We start from the raw sequence: 22,340 nt of genomic DNA, 5'->3' as shown, positions 1-22,340 counted from the left end.
GACAGCCTGGCTCCCGGCTCCCCGTTTCCCGGCCGCTCGTTTCCCGGCTCCAAGCTCCCCGTTTCCCGGCTCCTCTCGCCCGGCTCCCGGCTGCCCGCGGCGCCGTTGGGGCGCAGGGGCCGCCGGGAGTTGTAGTCCCCGGCCGCAGCTGGGTTATGGCAGCGGCGGGCAGGCCCGGTCCGGGCGGTATTCCCGCGGTGCGGGTCGCCAGCGGCCACAGCATCCCGGTGCTGGGGCTCGGTAAGTGGCGGCAGGACCGCCCAGAGCCCGCCTGCCTGCCAGAGGCGTTGTGAGAGGGCGGGGGTCACGCCAGGGCCGGCCTGGCCGGCTGGGCAGGTTCGGCGCTGCCCTTGTCCCGCAGGCGGACTCGCCTCAGGACAGCCCGGAGCGGAGCCTCCTGCCGAGCTGCCCGCGCTCAGCCGGCCAGCCCCGGTGTCCCTCCGAGAGCCCCGGTGTCCCTCCGAGAGCCCCGGTGCTGCCGGGTGAAGCTTCGTGCTCCTGCCAAAAGCGAGCAGCTGAGGCTGCTGGGCAGCGCTGGGCTCGCAGCACAGCAGCACCGCTCCCCTCCCGCCCGAGCCGGGGCCATGTGCGGTCTCTTGGTGGCTTGGGTGTGTCTTCTTAGGAGACGTGCGAGCAGACTTTTCTTTAGAGCAGACTCTCATGATAGAATTAACCTTACCGCACCTGTTGAACTGAGATCCTGGGTGGGAATCTCAGCATCTGTGAGGCACAAGGGAATGGTGGTTGATGATAATGATGAATATTTGATGCAGCTATCTCTTACAGTCACTATGTAGTAAGCAAAATGGCTTATGTTGATCAAAAATTACTAACTTTTTCTTTTTCTGTTTTTTGGTTGATTATTTTAACCTGTAACACTTACTGCCAATTTACTTTTCTTGGAGATATTTTTATAAAATTAAGGAAAAAATAACGTAAATAGTTTTTTTAGAGAATGGACTTGATTGTCTTATATCCATTGTTTCAGTATATGCTGAACTGTGCGTCAGACTGTCTACAGAACCACCTTTTGTATTGGAGGTTGTAATACATTTCTTGGGTAGAATAAACTGACTAGAAAGTAGACATGCAGAAAGACTCCTTTGTACTCTCCACCCAATAGTTCTTCCGTGTCCTTTTGCTGTGTTGGAAAGTTCTGAGTAGTTTATCGTTATGCCTGAACTCATACCACAGGAAATGGATAGTGGCATACAAGAAAATCAAGTTTGAAATTTTCTGGCCCAGTAACTTCTGCCAGGTATGGCTTTCCAGGAGCTTCTCTTGACTTTCAAGGAACTTCTCTTGACTTAGAGTAGTGGTGTTGTCTTGGGCAGGATTTGGTTCTTTGATTTCACTTACTTGTCTTGCCAGAGTAACACTTTACATATTGCTTTATACAGTCTGCAGATCTTTGAGGATTGTGTAATAGATAGGAAAATAGTCAAGTATTTTAAGAAATCCTTGATATATGGTGAAAAATGCTGAGAATTTAAGAAAAGAAGGGAGGAAAAAAAAGGTGAAGACTTGCAACGCTTGCATTTGTAGTCCTGCTATAAATACCACAATATGCAGCCCAACACAACGGGATCTTTATGGTAGCTGTTCTCACATAACTTCTCTTTTCCACATTAATGGCTTATTTTTGTTACAGTTTTACTGTATTAACTAATATCTGCAGAGCAAAAATTTTACTTGGATATGAAGTAGAGGTAAACTGTCTTAAATGAGAACACATTTTCTGCAAGGCCATTTTTTGCAGGATTTAAGATTTGTTTGTCAGTTCTCATCCCTCTAAACATGCAGACCTAATGGTTGTCTGGTGCCTCAAAGACAACTTTAATAGATGCAGATGTTGCATCTGTTGCTAGATAATCTTTCTAAAAGCTTCAGAGAGATAAATATGCTAAGTATGCATAAAGATGGTTTCAACTGTCCAGTTGTGCCACCTGGAAGGCAGCTCAGATAGCTTTGCAAGTTATTTTGAGGTGATGAAACCCCTTTTGTATTATTTGAGAGTTGAATTAGGAGAATGGTAATGTGTTTCTTGTCCAGAACATGTGACTCAAGAGAGTGCCACCACACCCTGGAATAGCATTCTGTCCAAGTTATCTCTTCTTCCTATTCAAGCTTCAGTTATCAAAAGGTATTTGTGACGGTGGTTTTTCGGTATGATTTCATCTTTTTTAATGGGTTTCCGTGCCACAGCTTATTTGTAATTTGTATAGAAGTTCAGTAAGTTGGTCAAGGTTTGATGCAAAAGGGAAGATCTGGGGAAGGAGGTTAAGTCCTTCGTTAGGTTGCCATTCACTTTCTGGGGCTTTGTACTCTTGTGTAAACTGTTCTTGGTGAGAAGGATCCATTTCTATTAAAATCTCTAGGGGGAAAGACGAATTTTTGCACCAGAGAAGGCCAGTATGCAAAAGTATGCAAAATTTGGTTCAGTCTGAATGGTTACTTGGAATAACATGCCAAATTGTGTACATCCAAAATTTCCTATCTACTTAGATGCATATTCTTAGTGTCGTGTCTGGCAAGAAGACCAGTCTACTGGCAATGGTAAAACAAGCTGACTTGCCTGAGACGCCAAGCAATTATAAGGCAGCTCACCTTTATGTTAGAAATATGTTGTATGGCTAAAGTTTTAATTAACAGGTTAAAATAATCTGTGCCTTGTTTATTGTACTACTGTGAAAACTGCTGGTAACTTTATGTTTGATATGGTTTAATGCTAACTGTTGTGTTAGCCAGCATTATTCACGTGCAGAGGGTCAGGCGTGTTTATGGTCAAGTTCATTACAAAGGCTGCTTTCTACTGGAGTGGGCTTAAGTCTAAAATGAATTGGCATTTTGGCCCTAATACTTGTCTCAAGGGTAAATCTGTGCCCCAGAGAATACATTACCTCACAGTGGCTGTAGATTGCATTAGAAAAAGGATACATGCACTATCTTGCTCATAAGATTAGTGTTTTAGAGTTGCATGGCAAATAACTGATATAAAACCTGACACTGTTTAGAAGTTACAGATGTAGCCACACTTTTCCATAGGAGCTACATGTGTCTGAGAATCTGTTGGTGAGACTTTGTACGATGACAGAAAATTATGTTCTTACAGTTTCTTAACTACAGAATACTTGGTGCTTACCTAAAGCATCATCCTCAAAAAACTATCACTTGTCAAAATGGCATACACAGGATCATCGTTGTCAGGTTTTGGAAGGAAAATGTACAATTTGAACTGTTCATGCTTACTTCTGTTCAGTAGGAAGCTCTCACTTAGACAGTTGTCACTTCCTTTTTTTTAAGTCTGAGGACTGAAAATGCCACTCTGTAGCATTTGATTATAATTCAGTAGCACAAGGGCTTTTTTTCCTGTAACTGAAATATTGGGACTTTTGTCAAGGTCATGTGCTGAATGGTTGACATCTCTTCAGGATTGTTTTGGTCCTTTCTATTGAAACTCTCTTCATCCCCTTTATATGGTAGTTATATTCCCATTAGAACAGGGTTTTGTGTGTGTTTTTCTTAGTTAATTTGTGTTTGTTGTTTTGTTTGGGGTTTTTTTAGGGATGATAATAATTAAATTCTGGTGGCTTGGTCAAATAGCCAGTGATTTCTTGAAAAGGTGTGCTGGTGATACCAAAAATACATAGAATCTTTTTGTGCAATGTTGTTTTCTATGCAATCTTTGGGGCAGCTAGAGTCAATAACAACTCGATGAGATAAAAAAGTCTCTAATGATACCCTCTTATTAAAGAATAAAGTTAATTTCATACTTGTTTGGGAAGGGGCATCAAGACACACAATTACTAAACAAAATAAAGTCTTTATACTAATTGTGCCTTACTGAGGTCATGCAGAGTGAGTATTTTATCAGTAGTAATAATGTTCTGTAAAGAAGGTCATTCAAGACTGCCCAGCATCATTACTGTAGCTGGGAAAGCAGTCAGGTACTGCTCTGAGCAGCTTCTGCTCAAACAGCCAAAGCCTGCAGGAAAGTAATACACACACAATCCTTCCAGACTCAAGGGAAACCACTAACATATCTCTGTCCTCATTTCAGGGTCTTTCACAGATAACATTCCTGATACTCTGCTGTACCCTTGTCTAAGTAAATAAATCATAAAAGTAGGTTTTGACTGATTTTTACTGATTGCATTAAGACATTGCATCATTTGCATTGCAACCACTCAGGACTTCTTGTATTGTTCCCAGTTCTTTTCACAACAAATAGACCTCCTGGCAAAAAGCACAGAATCAGATTGCTCCACTTTCATTGCATCAGGTTGTGTTGGGGTGTTTTCATCAAAATGCTACATAAATTTAAATCTTAATGCTGAATGGAAGTATTTGAACATTCCATTATGTATTAATAATCCAGTTACTTGCTTCTTAATTATAAATCCTAGAGTTGCTTATTCTCATCTTAAATTTAGCTGTGGTCAAAAAAAGACCCAGTCCTACTGGACTGGAATAAAATGAGGTTTGCTTTTCAATTCAGTGGCAGTAGAGTCAAGCCTTCACTTTTCTTCATTTACTACTGTTGCTGCCTTTTTTAAAAAATTCGTGGCTCCTGTTTCTTCATGGCTTTGGTTCTTAAGGAAATTCATGGAACAGTAGTCCTCGTACCAAGACCTATGGCACTCCCTGCTATTAATCTTACCCTGTAATAAGAATTGGCTGTTTATTTCTTCCCTTTTTTTATGTCTCAACCATTTTTTTTTATTCTCTTGAGGCTCTGCTTCTCACCCATGGTTACCAAGTTGCCTTAAAAGCCTCTTGTGATGAACAAAATGCCACCTCTATAAATCTTTCTGTCTCAATTCATCCACTGTTTCAGTAGATCTGACCTAGAGAAGTTGTACTTGATCTTTGAGGGCCTCCAGATATTTAACTTCTCTCCTGTCAGGACTGTGGCCATATCCCAGGCAGCTGGGTGCTCTGGCAGTGGAACAGAGCAGTGTCCTCTCCCAGCCTGGCTGAACCTCGTGAGCTCCTGCCTTCCTTGCTTTCTTCCAGCTTCACCTCCTTCCAGCCTGCTGCTGTTTTACTCCTTAGAAAGGACTGACTACTATACAAGGGTTGTTATAAGGGGTACTAATAAATGCATCTGGGGCAAAATGCTGGGCCAACTTTTACTTACATCAGAGGCTACACAGTACAGAAATATTCTCCTTTTTTTCTGAGGGGAGTTGCTGCTTTGTCTCTGCTCTCTTGTACACCTACCAAGCTGTGAGGTCAGCTTTTTATATGTTTGCTGGGGATTTGACCTTATATTGTGGCATATGATCTGTGATTTAATAGCAGAAAAATAGCTTCCTTTCTCACACTGGATTCTTTTTGGTGATACAGATGAATTTTAGATAGCCTTCACTAACTTTAAGTAATAAATCAATTTAGATTTCTTCCACTGTTTAAAACTTCTACCAGTGTAAGCAGAGGCACCTCACGTGTATGCCTTTAACTTTTCTTTGTCATTAAGACTTTTAAATGTTACAAGCCTAATTGCCCAAGAGAAGAAGAAATTATTTTTAAGCAGCTTGAAACTAAGAGAGAAGCAAGCTCCAGTATATATAATTTTTGTATTTCAGCATGTTTCTTTAGTGTAAAAAAATATACCAAACTTTGTGAGGGGGTGGGGAAAAAGAAAGCTAAGCTTTATCTTTCAACCTTCATGCAGCAGATTTTAGTCATCATACCTTTTTTGTTTGCCAGAGCTTGCTAGCATAGGTTTGGCAGCATTGCATGGTGATGTCACATGCTGCTGTAACCTGAATTGCAGTAGTTCCTCATGCTACCAGATGAGAAGGGAGGTACTAATTCCTGACCTCTCTTCAGTTCTAATGTTTATGCAAAGTACAGCACAGAGAGTGATACAAAATCCTTGTTAAAGGGGAAGGAGGGAGAGAAAGGGGAAAGCTCTGTGGCTTTGCAGCAGTTTCATAACTTGAAGGTCTGTGTGTCATTCTTAGTGCCTGAATGGAGGTGCTTTGCATTCTAATGCGTGAAGTTCTAAGGCTGAATATGCAGTGTGAGAGGAGGGGCTAGAGGAAATGTTATTTGTCTCAGAAACTTTCAGAAAATGCATTTTAAATTGTTAAGATGATGTGGGGGAAAAGAAGCATTTAATCAGAAGTGTTGTTTGTTGTTCAGTTTAGTTTGCACCAAGGGGAGCTGGGTTGTTGCTGTCCTTGGAGCTGATGAACACAATTAGTTACCAGTGGGACACGCGAGTCTCAGCCCTCATAGTGTCGCGAGCTGGTGCAGGGGGAGGATCTGTCATCACTCACAATTGCACTTTGCAAGTAAAGAGCACTGGTATGATGTCAGAAATTACCCATCAGCTTGAATTAGGATGTCACAATGGTAATTATTGTACATAGCTTTTCATTGTGTAAAGCTATGAGTCACTACAAATCACAGTTCTCCTTATAATTTTTCCTATGATGTTATCTTTACAGTATTTTAAGTGGCTTTGACTTATTGGTCTCACGTTCAACTACATCTTAAATTTGCTGTCCCTCTACATAATTGGATGTTGGCTATGCGTTATCATAAATTATTTATATAATTTATTTTTAAGTCAACCTTTCACAGCAGAAATTATTTTGATAATGTTCTAATTAAGTGCAGAATACGGGCTTAATATTTTATTTTCTTTTTATCATTGTTTTTTGTGGAAATTTTATAAAGGTGAAAAAATTTGTCGCGGGTTTGTGTCATTTGTAGTATTTGTCTCATTTGTAAAGTATCTCCAAATGTCTAATGTTAATTAATTATGTCATCCTTGTCAGATAGAGTAGTCTAAGGACATGTTTTAAAAAGGAAGGAAAATAATATTTTTGTTCAGTCTGTTTATTTGCTGCACACAGTAAATATCCTTAGAGTTATGAAGTTAAATGTTCTATCAAGGTATGGTAAGTATTGAAAGTATTTTCAATTGAGTTAAGAAGGGAATAGAATGAAAATAATTTAAAACTGGTTCACACCAGCAATTCTTCGTGCACTATTAACTGCTAAGATCTAGTCACAAAACATTATTCTGAGGAGAAAAGGTTTAGTGAACCCTAGAAATTGGATTTGATTTATGCCAGAAAATCTGCCTTTTCACTGCTTGAGATTTCTATGGAAGGAAGCCACAGTCTTTTACCAAATGGTTTCTAAGGTAACATCTTATAGCAGAGCATCTGAAACCAATTTGGCTGTTAATGAGAAATAGTTCTCACGGTGGTGGGAAAGTGTGGAGTGAAAGAAAGGCTTTAAGATTTGGCAGTCTGTCTGTAAAGGCATTTAAATAAATGTGTGCTGCTGCTCTGCTTATGAAATTGCTACATGAATTACACATTCATAATTGCCTTCCAAATGTACAGGTCTGTTTCCAGATTTTATTGATAGATTCTGCTTGATTAAAGTATTTGACTACTGCAGATGAATAATGTAAATAGCTGGCACTTTTCCAGTGGAAATCTCTTTACTATTGCTGAAAGAAAAATTGGCATTTTTGGGGTGATAGTTATTTCTGCTGCCAGAAATCCATTAGTGAATTGGTGCTGTATCAGAGCAATAGCATCCCACTGATACCAGATGCCACTTGCAGACTTCCTGGGATTGCCATGAGACACATTTTTGGACATTACTCTTGCACCTACTCTCTGTCTAAGGTTCTGAGGAGATAAATGGTGGGTCAGTGAACAGAAATGTGGTCATTTTACAGTAGATGATCTGAATATCCTCTACAGTCAGAGCCTCTTTGGGATGGAGGGAATAGAGTGCTTCTGTCAACAATGGCTCATTGCCATTTCTTCCTTCCTCTCAGGAAGAGAGAAAACCAGCAATTCTGGCTTCCCTTTCCCTGGATACATAATAAACATGTAATGGCTCTCTCCTACCCTCTTGCCTTGAGGCGAGGCTGTATTCCTGCATTTTATTTCTTGTTGCCTGTGTAGGCTTGCCTGAGTAGAATTGCAGAGTTTAAAATCATGCTTGCTTACTTTTTTTGCTCATGTTACTGAATTCTGTTAGTGTGTTCTGAGTTTGCACAGGGGAAAAAACAGTCCCCCATTAAGCAACGGATCATATTTAGCAGACAAACAAGCAAACAAAAGAATGAGAAGCATTAGCAAAGTAAAACTTACATACTAAAAAACTTAAACCATTCATAATCCAAATAACTTTTACAGAGGCAAGAAAAACTTGCCTTAAATGACTGAGTTTTAGATAAACCTGTGTGCTGCTTCTGTTCTGACCAATTATAAACCATTGATTGTATAATGGGAGTCTGCTCAGTGTCTTTCAGTTATTGTTGATGGTGTCCTACCAGTTTTTCCAGAAACCCATTGTCTCCACAGGCTCCATTCCCTCAGGAGTATTTTATGCCCTATTTTATATACACATTGTGTGCCAGTCTTGTACTCTGAATAAAATATTCAAGTTATTTTGTAAAAGTAATTGTTATTAAATTTGGATCTCTTACCTTGAAATAGTCTCTAGTTGTCTCATGAAAATTGTAGAGTGCAGTAACTCATAGCAAGGTTGACTTTGGTTTCACCTGCTGCAGAAGGAAACCCTACACTCTAGAAATCTAGGGAGAGGATCCATGAATATTTTGTCATCACATGCTGCACAGGATTTTCAGAGTAACTGACACTGTTAAGATAAAACTATGCCAAATAGTTTACTAGGGAAGTTTACTTGGGTTCTAGTGCTGTGAGAGTAGAAAGTTATTGTGACATTACTGGCTTGTCTGAGAGCACCTGTAGGGATGGTGTTGGGGAATATAATAGAAAAAAGGTCTCCAGGAGAAAAGTTCATGGAAAAGGTTGTTCTGATCTTTTGTTGATTGGCTAGGACACAACTGTGCTTTTATTTTTATAATTTAAATAAAAGCATTTATTAAATCAAATTATTTACCTGCTGCTGCTAAAGGGGGAACTTATTTTGCTCCATCCCTTGCATGAAATTTAGTGGGTTTTCCTCTCTGAGGAATCATTCAGGTTCATGAATAATTCTGAAACTGTACTTTCTTTTTTTTTTTTTGCCATTTAACAGTCTGAGTCAGCTTGTCAGAGGATCATATGAATACAGAATCAGAAGGAGGATATAAGACAGTAAGGATTGTCTGTCCTTGAGCCTTTCCATAGAAGAGGCCTGTGTTTTTGTGAATGCATGAGCAATTAACCTGGAAACATGTTATATGTTCATTTTGCATTATGTATGGCCATTTCATGTTTTAGCATCACATTTACTCATAAGGTAATTACCTAAGGAAATCAAACTGTATGAACACTAAAAAATTAATATATTCATAAGATGTGTTATATTGATGTAATATTGAAATAGTAGAACTAAAACTAATAGAATCAGGTATTTTAAGCCTGGTATGGTATAAAATACCATAAATACACAATGAGTCTAAAAATTGAGAAAAGAATGTTTGAGCTTTTGCTTTTGAGAGTTTTTAAGTGATTACTTGGAGACAAAAAAATCAGCAAGGAATGGTATTTTTACAGATGTTTTCTTTGTCAACTCTTTAAATTTAGTACTGATTTCAGAAGATCATTGTCTCTGATGTGATCTCTAAATATTCTGGCTGGGGTTTTGCCAGCAGGAACTTTCCTAATATTATTCCATTGAATCCAAGTAGCCAAAGTTATTCATATCACTGGTCATTTTTATATATTCAAATGAACAATCGTTTCACATTTCACAAAGAACATGACACTTTGCCACAAAGGGAGGGAGAAAGCAGGGAGAGAAAGCAGATCCTGGTTCTGTTTTGAAAAGCTGTTGGTGCTTTGGATCTCTCTCTGTACAGCTTTGTGAGGGAGAACAGAAAGTTTAATGAGGCTGAGAGCTGAGATTGTGCATAAATCTGGGAGGGGGGATAGCGGGTGGTTTGTTACTTGTTTTACATATTTGATGGGGTCAGGGGTGGAGATGTTGCTGATTTTCTGGTTTTGAGGAGTTGGGGTGGTGTTGCTGATTGGCATGTTGGGGCTTTTTCCCCTGTAACATTGTGAGCAGCAGTCTGCCTTTCTAATAATCTTTGTATCATTTTATGGGTTGTTAGAGCATTTTCTCACTCCAGTTTTGATGGCAGTGTTCTTCAGAGTACCAAGAAAGTGATGAGCAACTGTGACAAAATAACAATGTAACCAGTTAAGCCTACTTTCCATGGATTTGTGTCCTCTGACCTATCTGTATTTTCACTGCAGTATCCTTGTCCCTTACAACCACCAGGTTTTCACAAAATCTGTAGGAATGTAATTGTCTTACATGTCTTGCAATCTGTCAAATTTGGCTTAGTTCAGTCAGTGAGGTAACAGTGCTATTTTCCAGGAAAGAAGTTAAAATATTAGCTAAAAAATAGGAAGCTTTTCCAAACTTGCTGATATTTGACACAGTTTCTTGAAAGGAGCTCCTATTTCTTATCAGCAAATTCTACGGAAAAAAATTACTAAATATTTTAGAAACTGGAAGGGGATGGAAAGGGTGCAGGTTCATATTAGTTTTAAATGCATCATTGGGTTCTGTCTTTAAATATATATGTACAGTGTGAATTACATCTCTGTGAGCAAAGGGGAATCCCAAACATGTGAGAATGTTAATGTGTTCAAATAGCATTGTTTAAATTTCTAGTGGAAAAAGAATTAGAAAGTTCAGTCCCTTCTCTTTTGTTATCCTTCTGCATCTGTGACTTGTAACTTCTTTAATCACTTGTGTAAACACAAGAAAACTGGTTTCTAAAGTCTAGAAGTGTTATATTAGTGGCATAATTAACTTATCAACCTATTGTTCATGATTAAGTTGGCTTGCATAGTGGTGATATTAAGTGTTGATTTCTTTTTGATTACTGTGTAATGCACCAGGACTGTTGTAGTTCATTTTTAGGCATAGAAATTGAGATAATTTCCTCCAGATTGATGTTGCTGTCTTTATTTCTTGTGTAATGAGTGTGCATGCTATCACTGAATGGGGAACAATACCAAAATTATTCTGTTTTTTCTTTCTTAACCACTCTCTCCCTTGAACTTAAAGGGTTAAGATTTTTTTAAAAAAAGTTGTTTGTCCTAAATGTTCTTACTGAAATCCATTATGCATGAAAAGAGTCTGAGTCCATTTGCAAGACCTCTAAATGAACTCCATTCATTCTGTGCTTAGAAATGTCCATTCAGCCAGAAACAGACACAATAGTTACAACCTCATTTATTTTGCACCAGTACCAGCATATTAAAAGTGAAGGGATTGTTGTGAAGAAGTATAGTAATTTTTCTGTGCTAGTTATATAATTTTGTAATAAAATTCCTTTAGGTTTTCGATGTTGTAAAATTGCATATATATTCTTTGCCCATAAGTATAATGTAGTAGCGTTGCAGTCATCTAAAATTCTTAAAGATTCATGAGGATTTTGAAATAGCTGTTTTGAAAACCAACTTGACTTAGCTGAATGTAGCTTGACTTAGCTTATTTTGATGTAAAAGAAGTTGTAGAGACATTTATTTCTAGTTGGCTCAGAAATTAAGCCAATTAGTAATCATAATTAGTGGCTATGAAAAATAATATTTAAAGTTTTGTCTTTTAGATCAGAAACTCTGTTTATGTTTGGAAAGTAGATTATTTATGAATGTATGTCAAAATCGTGGGAATGTAGTATTATAGTTTCATCACTTTAAAATCCATGAAGTCAAGAGTTTTATTCTTGACTCTGCATTTTGTTGGCCTCAAATGTAAAGTGGAAATTGTCCTTTTGTGTTTAGCAGGATGTCATGATCTTGATGTGTATGGGTGGGAGATCAGGCTGTATTTTATCTTCGTTTAAATGACTTTGAGTGTTGAACAAGACTCACTGGCTTTCCTTCTAAGATCAGGAACGAGCACAAATGATAAGCATTTAGGAAAACCTGGTTTGCCTTCCATACAAGTCGGGCTTTTCTGAGCCCTCCTCATTGCTGCTGGTTGTTAAAAGCGTGTGAGAACGTCCTGCAGCCTCCTCTGGGCGTTGCTGCCGGCTGGGCCGGGGGCTCTGCGGAGCAGCACCTGTGGTGCTTTCAGTGGTGGCCTCCTCCTGCCAGCCTGGGGGGCCATTTGCAGGGGCACTTCCATAACGTGCAGGTAGTGTTTGGGCTGGAAAGAGAAGGGTAAGAGCAGGTACAAATTTCACTTTAAATAATTCTTTAACCTGGAGTCCTTTGTTAGTTTATTTCCATTGAGCAGTGGCTGAAGCCCTGCTGCTGTTCAGGACTGTGCGGGGCTGTGTCTCAAGTTGGTGACGGAGCCGTTTTGTGCTGCCTCTTGTTTGCAGCACGAGGGCCTTTAAGAACTAATCATCAGCTTGGAAGGAGGTGACTTTGGGAACTGACTGGAACTGGCTGAGCATTTCCTCCAACAAACTGTAGAAAATACTGTTTGTGGGAAGTGTGCGGAGTCAGGGTGAATGGGTGAGGGGCTCATGGCAGGAAAAGTAACTAACAGGAAAGGGTAAGTAGAAACATCATCCTCCTTGCTCTCAACCAGTTCTTTATCTGAAGTCCTCCTGGTGGTTGCTTTTCCTGCTGAGTCTCCTCCTTCTTCCGACCCCCTGACATGCAAAATACAGATCCAGTGAATCCCTGCACAATGACAGTAACAGGATTTTGTTACTGAAACTCCCTGCATGCCCATTCTGTAACTCTTTTGTAGGATTCCATTGTTTTGGTTACTGCTGAATGTGACATTATGTGACTGGCACCTGCACTGTGGCCCAGCCTGGGATTGTACAATGCAATAATGATTTCAAGCTCCCCAGGAGTTCAACAGAGTAAAGGTTTCAGGATATGCTTTTTGAGAAGGAGATGGTTTTGAAAGTTGTTCAGGTTTTTGGGTTTTTTTAAATATTCTAATTTGTAAATGTTATGCTTCTGTATGAAAATTAAGAAACATATACTAATTTCCCATAAAATATGTGTTTTCTCTTTGATGATTTTCAGCCTAGCACCTTGAATCACTTCTTTACATTAAATGCTGTTGATATTTGATTTTCATGGAGTTGCTTCTGATCAGCACCAACTTCTCCTATTTCATGTATTTTCCAAGCCTAAAGATCAGTCAGTTCCCATTTCTTTACTATGAGGAAATGAAAATTAAATAAGTTTTTGTGATAATATATATTAAAAAAAAAAAGGAAAAATTGAAAACAAGGATGAAATATGCCCCTCATAATTCACTGCTGACAATTCACTTCTGCTTTTGTGTGTTTAGGTACTTCCCACCAGGGTGGCTATTCCCATGCCGCAGTGGTCCATGCCCTGCAGAAATGTGGCATTCGTCACATTGACACAGCAAAGAGGTATGGCTGTGAATCCCTCCTCCAAAGGGCCATCAGAGACAGTGGTGTGAAGCGAGAGGACCTCTGGATAACCACCAAACTGTGGCACAGTGATTATGGCTATGAAAACACAAAAAAGGCCTGCTTGGAGTCATGTGAAAGACTTGGTGTTGAATATCTTGGTATGAATCTTTACATATACATCATTTGTTGTGCTTTCCGTGGGAGTATTTGCAAAGATGAATGAATTCTGAAAAAAAAATTGTGTAGTATAGATGGGTCACAGAAACCAAAGTCTGCCTTTATTTGCAGGTTTCTTGTTCTGATTGTTCTCTAGGAAGTTCACGTGTGTACAATTACGAGTACGGAGCTTTTTCTTGTTGCAAATGTTTTGCAAAGATATTTAGAATTGTTAAATTATTTGAGGAAAAACTACATCAGTTTTTTATATTTTGCTAAAATCACCCAAAACCTACAAAACAAGGATTCATAAACTTTACAGTAATATATTGGCAACAAGGTGACAAAGATGCCTGGTTTCTTCTGTGATCTGTTTTCTTTTTCTCAAGGAATGGGGGTCCTTTCTAAAAATTACCTTGTAGGCCTTTTAACTTCTTAACATTTTGAATACTGCCTTTGGTTTGGTCTGTTTGATGGAATATTTTTTGCAGAAAATGTTAGAAATGTTAAAAGAATTTAGAAAACTAAAATTAAAGCTTAACTAACACTGCATTTGTGAATTTGCCCTTATCATAAACTACTTGTCAAAGATGTGATGTTGTTACTCCCATACTAGACAGGCAGAATTGCAATAATGATGCAAATTAGTTCTTTGCAACAGGTCATAGGAGTGGAGGCACCTGTAAATAAACATGATATTTGCATATTTTAGCAATAAACAGACTTCAGTGAGGAAGTGAATTTTGGTGAATTAATAATGTATAATATTAATGGCAGCTGTGTGCTGTATTCACTGCCGTTTTTTGCCTGAGTGTTTTACAAGGTGAACTGGGAAAAACCTGTATCTGTTAAAGACCAAGATACTTAAATGCACATCTTTGGCTCCATTCATTCTGGAAATGCATCCCTTAACTTCTCCACAGGTACAGAATAATACAAAAAGAATGAAAATTCTCTTTTGTTTGTTGTGTTCAAATGCAGGTCACTGCAATGAGACATAATAAACAGAGTTTCAAGCCCTGACTTTCTCCTTTAAACTGAGAAATAACATTATTCCTGCTCTCTGTTTTCTGCTTGTTATATTTTGTTTCCTTTTTTTTTCTTCTGCTTGCTCTGGCACTGGTGCTGAATGTTGATGAGAGGAAAACTTGACTCACTTCCAAGAAGTCATTTGCAGTGATTCCTTCTAGTACTGTAAGTTGTTCTTTTTCTCTCAGGTAGTAGATTAGAGTAGGTGCTCACACAAATACTGAGTTTCTGCTAAGCAGAAAGGTCTAAAAGAAGAAGAAAATGTCTGAGAGCAAGAAATGTACTAATGCTGTCACTATGTGAGTGAATCTTTGGAATGGCATAAACAGAACTTGTTTCTCACATGTGTTCAGAGCTGAGACTTCTTGTGCACTTATTACTAAGTTTACAATTTAGGAATGTTACAGCTGCCTGCACAATAGTCTCCATTCTAGTCTCCATACATTTTTCCTCATTTTTTCTATTTTTGTTTTGGTTCTTTAATGCCTTTTGTTTGTCCTGTGCAAATGCAGGTCGCTGCAATGAGACTTTAATAAACAGAGTTTCAAGCCCTGACTTTCTCCTTTAAACTGAGAAATAACATTATTCCTGCTCTCTGTTTTCTGCTTGTTATATTTTGTTTCCTTTTTTTTTCTTCTGCTTGCTCTGGCACTGGTGCTGAATGTTGATGAGAGGAAAACTTGACTCACTTCCAAGAAGTCATTTGCAGTGATTCCTTCTAGTACTGTAAGTTGTTCTTTTTCTCTCAGGTAGTAGATTAGAGTAGGTGCTCACACAAATACTGAGTTTCTGCTAAGCAGAAAGGTCTAAAAGAAGAAGAAAATGTCTGAGAGCAAGAAATGTACTAATGCTGTCACTATGTGAGTGAATCTTTGGAATGGCATAAACAGAACTTGTTTCTCACATGTGTTCAGAGCTGAGACTTCTTGTGCACTTATTACTAAGTTTACAATTTAGGAATGTTACAGCTGCCTGCACAATAGTCTCCATTCTAGTCTCCATACATTTTTCCTCATTTTTTCTATTTTTGTTTTGGTTCTTTAATGCTCTCAGCTATCTTCCCTCCTTTTTCACCTTTCTTCCAATGATGTGGAGATGTCTCAAAAACTCATAAAGCTGTTCCTGAACCACTTAGTCTGCCATGGTGACCTAAATCAATGGTGATCAGAATAAATCAGAATTCCCTGATTTCATTCTATGGTATTAACCAAGTATGTGGGGGTTCACATGTTCTATAAAGATACATAGTTTATAAAGAAAACTGAAAGGTACTAAATAATATATATATGACGTTAGATCTTTATGTCGGAGGGAAAGTTAGTAATTCAGAAGTGCAAAAAGAAAAAGCTAGAGGAGCTCTGGCAGCTAAATGTGCAGCTAAGGTCTTTGTTCCTGTTAATTTTTTGGAGGGTCCTTAGGAGTTACCCAGTCCATCCATAAAGACTGAAATAAAAACCTGAGAAATAATCTAACAGGAGTTAATAAGTCTTTGCATTATCAGCATATGGAATGTGAGCTGTTGAAAGCAGTCATGGCTTTTTAAGAGAAAATGTGAAATACTCCGTGTAAAATACTTGTTATGAAGCCTTTTCAGTGAACACTTTTCAGACAAGTGGTACTAGGAGAGTAGCGTTCCAGGATTTTTTTTTTTTTTTTTTTGAGCTGGTAGATTATATATCCATGACATGATGGAAATTTGTATTATTTGTGGGCAGTGGTTGTAACAGATCTTCTCCTCCTTGCATTTTCTAAATGTGATCCTCAACTAGCAGTAACAGTAAACCAATATGGAATGGCGGCAAATTTTACAGGTTTGGCAGTAGCAGAATACATTCCTAGGGATTTAGATCCAACCTCTAAAGTAACTTCTTGAATGCTGATTTGTGGGTTACCGAATTCATAAACAATTTTATTTTCCTTTTGACCGTTCCGAGTTTGTCCCATTCAGTCAAATCTGGCCTGTCACAAATCCCCAGCTGGAGCTGGACAAATGCTCTATCAGCAGCTTCACTGTAATAGATGAACCACATGGAATTAGTGTATTATCATAATTCAGACTCTGTACTGCTTCAAAACACTTTGTAGGTTGTTTCACACTGATCCTTGTTCAATAGAAGGAAACACAAAGCAAAACAAAAAGGATCGAGTGAGAAAGAAAAATACATCATATCAATATTAGGTGACTGTTGAGAAAAGCAAGGAAATATGATTCCCAGCATTAAGACAGCTGGGAAACATTGCAATATATACTTCTGCTTTTAGGCTTAATAGAAGGCCTGGCCTGTTTTTCATACTACTGTTTTCATACTAGGTTGGTTTTAGTCAAATATAACATTTTTAAAAATATTGTATTCAGGATTTTGCATAGAATTGCGAACTTTTATTTCTACAAAAACATAATGTTGGCTTTTAAATGTGTAAAATGGCCCTGTACTTTTCAGTTAAGAGGAAGTGTGTTGATTGTAGGTGCTGCAACCACTAAGAAGCAATAACCATTATATTTTAAGTGTCTGTGTGAAAGCAACTCAAGTGTTAGTTTTAGTTTTCCTGTACCACTGTGCATTGACATTTAATGACCTTCAGGCCTCCGCTCACTGCTGCACCATTACAACCTGACTGTGTGCAAAGGATGTTTTAAAAAGCTGTTAAATATGATACAGATTGTGAATGTTTGGAGGTTTTCTTCCTTCTTTCTCAAGTGCGTCCTGATACTGTCAATCAAGGTGGATTTTTGATTTAATATTATTTTTAAAAAATACATTGTTGGAAGGCATCTCAAGATATTGATTAGTCTTTCCCATGCTACAAGGCATAACCTTGTGTTCTCAATGAAAATGTAGTCTGTACTTAAAAACCTCCAGAGATAAAGTTATGTATTTCTTGATTACTAGAACTTTAAGCTATTTCAATCAATGATTTAAAGGTAATTTCTTGCCTCCAAAAGGAATTTGAGAGTGTTTGTGTTCTCACAGTACGCCAGGAGGGAAAATATTTTAAGTAAAAGAAAATGTGTGTGTGGGTGTAGGGTGTGAATGTGTGTACAAATAAAGATGAAATCACAGGCCTCGGTTTGTGAGGTGCTCGTTGTTGTTATTGGCCTGCAGGTGTGCTGGAAGGTTTTCTAACAGCTGCAGTAGAAGTAAGGTCCTGGCTGTGCCCGGGTGCTTCACACATGGCTGGCAGAAGGACTAGTCTACTCTTTGTCTGTGAGATAAGGCACCTCTGCCCCACATATTTCATGAACACTTCTTGCAGTCAGGAAGATCGTGCTTGGTGATCCAGTAGATGCTTTCTAGCTCTAAATGCAAATATTTTGGAATTTGTAGTAATTTTTATTTCAATGAAAAAGCCTAAATTGAAGGAAACATAATGGGATTATATGGCCATGGTGTATCTGGTAACAAAACCTTTCTAAAATAAAGGACCAACAGCTAATCTTGTTTGCATCAGAGGCCTCAGACACTACTACAGAGAAGGGGGATGTGTTGCATTTTTTTGGATGTCCAAGGCCAGAGATCTTTCAGTTATCATATCTCTTAAAAGTCTTTTTTTGGAGAATGTTTCAGTTTCCTGAGCAGTACAATGCATCTGTGTCTGTGGAAATCCATGATGTAACTGTTTCTGTGAGCATTTCCAAACTGTGGTGTCTAACTGAACAGTCAGGCTTTTGGAGAAGTGACTGGTGGTGAAATTCTGCTGAAGTTTGATTATTTTTGCTAAATGACTTTTTTTTGCATAGTTAAGCAGTTCTTATTGGTCTGGTTTGGAGAACATAGCAAGGAGCAATTAAAAATATGTTATTCTTCCATTTTCCTGGGAGATAGGCATCAGATCCCAGTAACTTACACCTACTTACATATGACACTTGCTTTATATAAGAAAAAAAGTTTAAATACAAACATGTCAGTCTCTGTGCAGCAAGTAGCCCCAGTAGCATATATAATTTTGGATCAAAATGAACACTTGATATTAGCAATTCCTAATGCTAATCCTTTGGGTTTATGTCTAATACAAATAATTGGAAATTTTATTGGCAACAGAATGTGAGTAGTCCTGAGTTTTGCATGTAACCTAACCAAATGCTTTAATCAATATCCCAATACAAGTTTTCAGTTAATAGTCACAGAATTGATATTTATTCCAATACCATGTATTGGTATTTACTTTTAAGAAATACAACTTCTTTTTTCAAAGAAATTAGTAGAGAAGTAATTATTGATAGATTTGTGATCAATAAGACTGCATGTGGATTTGCAAGTGGATTTTATGGATAAAAGGGCAAAGAGCAAGCAACTTTCTCCTTAAATGTGATACAAAACCAGATGCTGCATATGATTATATATGAGTTATTATTGGCTTGTCTGAGCTATTGTATTTAAAAAGTCTAAGAGTTTAAAATTGTATTTAAATGGAATATTGATACCAGGAAGTGCAAATGTAGCTTGTGGATTTTGCGACACATCCAAAAGAATGTTTTCCTTGCTACATCTCTAATGTATTTTACTGTACATAATTCTGTCCTGTTCTGATTAGATTTTTAAGGTAAGTAAAGCATTTGCTTGTTGCAATGATGTACCAAAATTGGAGCTGGTGTATTATAAGGAGTTTCATGGTACATTTTCATCTTAAATCAAGGTTGAATTTGTATTTTTAGAGGGGGAAAGCTAATATACCACCCCACTGACACAGTAATTGTTATTGTAGTCCTTAAATTGTGATAAAAGGGTTTTTATTTTATTTTTCCCCCTTTTATCACGATTCCCAAAACAGAGGATCTGTACTTTCACCAAAAGTGCTGTAAATGAACGGATTGATGTATCCAAAGAACAAAACACTCTTCTAATTGAAAACAAGTCAGAGTTTTTTATTTCTTAACTCTATTTGAACTGCCAGAAATGGAATATTACAAAGCACAAAGAAAATGGTACACATCTCAGTCATCTATTTATTTTCTTTTCCTGTTTTTCATCAGACTAATATATGCAGCAAAGGCCAAAACCTGTTTGACTGGGATACCTGCAGTTACCTGTTTAATCTGCAGTTGGAATTTGAATAGAAATGCAATTGTTTTCCAAGTATCTCTACATTTCTCCTTCAGAATGTCTAGCAGTGTCTACAAACTTGTAAAGGAGTTACAGCTCTGTGATTTTTTAAATTTAAATCTGATTTGGAACTGAGTCCGGTACATGTACATTTCTCAATGTATGTTGGAAGTGCTTCCTTTTCAATTGAAGCACAGTCTTGTCTTGCAGGAAGACAGCACACAAAGAGCCTCCTCACGAGGGGCAGTGGAGGGACAGCTCTGGTCCCTTCTCTCTGGTGACTGGTGACCCAAGAGATGGCATGGAGCAGTGTCAGGGAAGGTTTAGGTTGGATGTTAGGAAAAGGTTCTATGATTCTATGAAAATTTCATCAGCAGTAAATCTTAATTGTGTTTGAAATTGTGCTAATATTCCAAAAAAAAGTAATAAAGCATAATTTTGTTCCCTTAAAGTATTATTTTTTAAATTTTCTTTTAAAAAAATCACAAAGGCTGACATGAAACATAGACAAGAAAATTTAGACAAAAAATCTGCATAAAGAATGTGCTGTAGTTTCCAACAGAAATTCATAAGTGGAAGTATTCTTTTGAAAGGAAAAAGACAGGCCCACTGCTGAGGTTGTATAAAATATCTGCAGAACTGTCAAATATATTTATCTTCTGTGAAATGGAAGACTTGCAGCACTTAGTAAGTAGTAGTCCACTCATAATTCCAGTGACCAAAATCCTTTTGATTTAAATAGGGCTTGTTATGTGTGGAAAGTTTATTAAGTGCGTATGTGACCATGAAATTCTGATTACAGTGACCCAAGCATGTGGAACATGTGCAAGTTCTGCTACCCTTAGCTGTTAATGTGATGTTATAGAATTCATTTATTACAACTAACTGGATACATCCACTAATGGTCACTGAGTAGTGATTGGAACTATTATCATGATAATGTGTTAGGGGCCACTGGGGGGAAAATGCTGTCTCATGTGGTTTGATTATTTATTTTTGGACACTTTAATAAGCAGTCTGGTTCTGTTTCTTTTTTAGATCTTTATTTGATTCACTGGCCTGATGCACAAGTTCCAGGTAAAAGTAATCAAGAGGTCCGAGCTGAAACCTGGAGAGCGATGGAAGAGCTCTATGAGAAAGGTAATCTAATAATAAAGCCTACCTTAGAAAAAGGGATTACAGTGTGCTTTGGGATTGGGAAACTCATAGTGAGAGATGTTCAAAAACTTAAGTTGAGCATACTACATGCTCATATTTCGGTGGAATTTGGGTGTGCAAGTTTCAAAAATGTCTTTGAGAATTGCAATTTGCAATTAGCAATTTGGTCCTGCTTGTACATAATATGTTGTCAGATTGTGTCCATGAGATTAATAATGGTGTGCTTACTTTTTTGAGGAAACCTACTGCTTCATTGAAATCTCTATGCCACCACAGAACACCATTGAACACTACAGAATGTCTTTGTAGTAACCTCCTTTTTAAGTATAAATCATGCCAAGTTTTGTCTCCTTTAGTTTTTTTTAATATATAACTGTATGATGCCATTTTCCAGTTTATCTGATGTTGTAGTATTTTATAACTGCATTTGTGTTTTGAAAGTTAACAAAATAAAGTGTCTAGATGAGGAACAAATACTCAACTGCAGATTCTTTGGTACTTACTTTTGGAAAGAATTTTCAAAGAATGGAGCTACTCAGGTTTGGATAATTCACTTTGATATTCAGTGCACAGCAAACTTCAGTTTATGATCATAGCTATAGGAAGACTAGGCTGTAGATTTAAGAGGAGAATTTTGCTCCTGAAGTATGCAGAATTATTAGAAATTATGTGAGAGAAGATCCTGTCATGCCATTCTTGGGCCATGTGGACCACACTGTGTACAGCTTCAGAGAAGTTCCACAGGAGGGGAGAAGACTTCTTGGGTAACGTAATCCATCCACTGACCCAGAGCTACTGAACCAGTGATTGCAGCAGGGGAGTTGTACAAAGGCAGTTACAGGCTGTCTGTCACTACCAGCTTTACTAGAGCCTCTTACACTTCAATTCTTCTTTCACTTTTGCTGGCCCTCTGCAAACACAGAAGTAAATGATCTTTGATATCTCTTTTGTTCTTTTTGTATTAGAGCATAAGGGAAGTTGCTAAAATTATTTTCTGCCATGTAAGACATTACAATATTCAGTTTTTAAAGAAGTGCTTCACTGACATAGTATTTCAAAACATGAATAACACTTACATCCAAAGATGGATCATTCCACAATGCATTTCACCTTTTCCACTGTGAAGGTTTTTTCTGATGAGTATTTAAGTTACTGCATGCCATTTGTGCCTAGATATGCCATCCTAATTTGCTGCAAACAGGTTGTATTTTCCACATTCTATTATTATTCCTATCCTATGGGATTTATTCTGCTTTTACATGCATCTTTATGATCTCTTCTGTCTTAGAGGATCTTTCTTTGTCTGTATCTTCCTAATGGAAAAGACTATGAGCAATTCAGTGATCTTTTAATAAAAGTCACTGTTGTGACGAACTCTGTGTGTGGAGACACAAGGCTTGACTCCATTTCAGAAGGCTGATTTATTATGTTAAATATTATACTAAAATATTACATTAAAACTATACTAAAAGAACAGAGAACAGAGAGATCAGAAGGTTACAAAGAACAAGAATAGAATAGAATGCATAACAAAATCTTGTGACTGCTCACAGCCTTGGTACAGGTGGCTGCGATTGGTCATCAATGGAAAACAATCCACATGGACCAATGGAAGATGCACCTGTTGCATT

At 37.9% G+C, this 22,340-nt stretch overlaps 1 protein-coding gene across 1 annotated transcript in view; it reads left to right on the top strand.

The window, feature by feature from the left end:
• Window positions 1–148: 148 nt before the first annotated feature.
• The window catches only part of LOC121362197 (uncharacterized oxidoreductase ZK1290.5-like), a 46,287-nt gene continuing 24,095 nt past the window's right edge, over window positions 149–22,340 (top strand). The window contains exons 1-3 of the mRNA XM_041483526.1: window positions 149–240; window positions 13,234–13,482; window positions 20,590–20,691. Coding sequence (XP_041339460.1) covers window positions 156–240; window positions 13,234–13,482; window positions 20,590–20,691 — 436 coding nt within the window. The 5' untranslated portion in view covers window positions 149–155. The remainder of the gene's footprint in view (window positions 241–13,233; window positions 13,483–20,589; window positions 20,692–22,340) is intronic.

The sequence above is a fragment of the Pyrgilauda ruficollis genome, unplaced genomic scaffold (assembly GCF_017590135.1).
Source record: "Pyrgilauda ruficollis isolate IOZ18807 unplaced genomic scaffold, ASM1759013v1 scaffold6, whole genome shotgun sequence".
NCBI lineage: Eukaryota > Metazoa > Chordata > Aves > Passeriformes > Passeridae > Pyrgilauda > Pyrgilauda ruficollis.
This window is presented reverse-complemented; position numbering and strand designations above follow the sequence as displayed.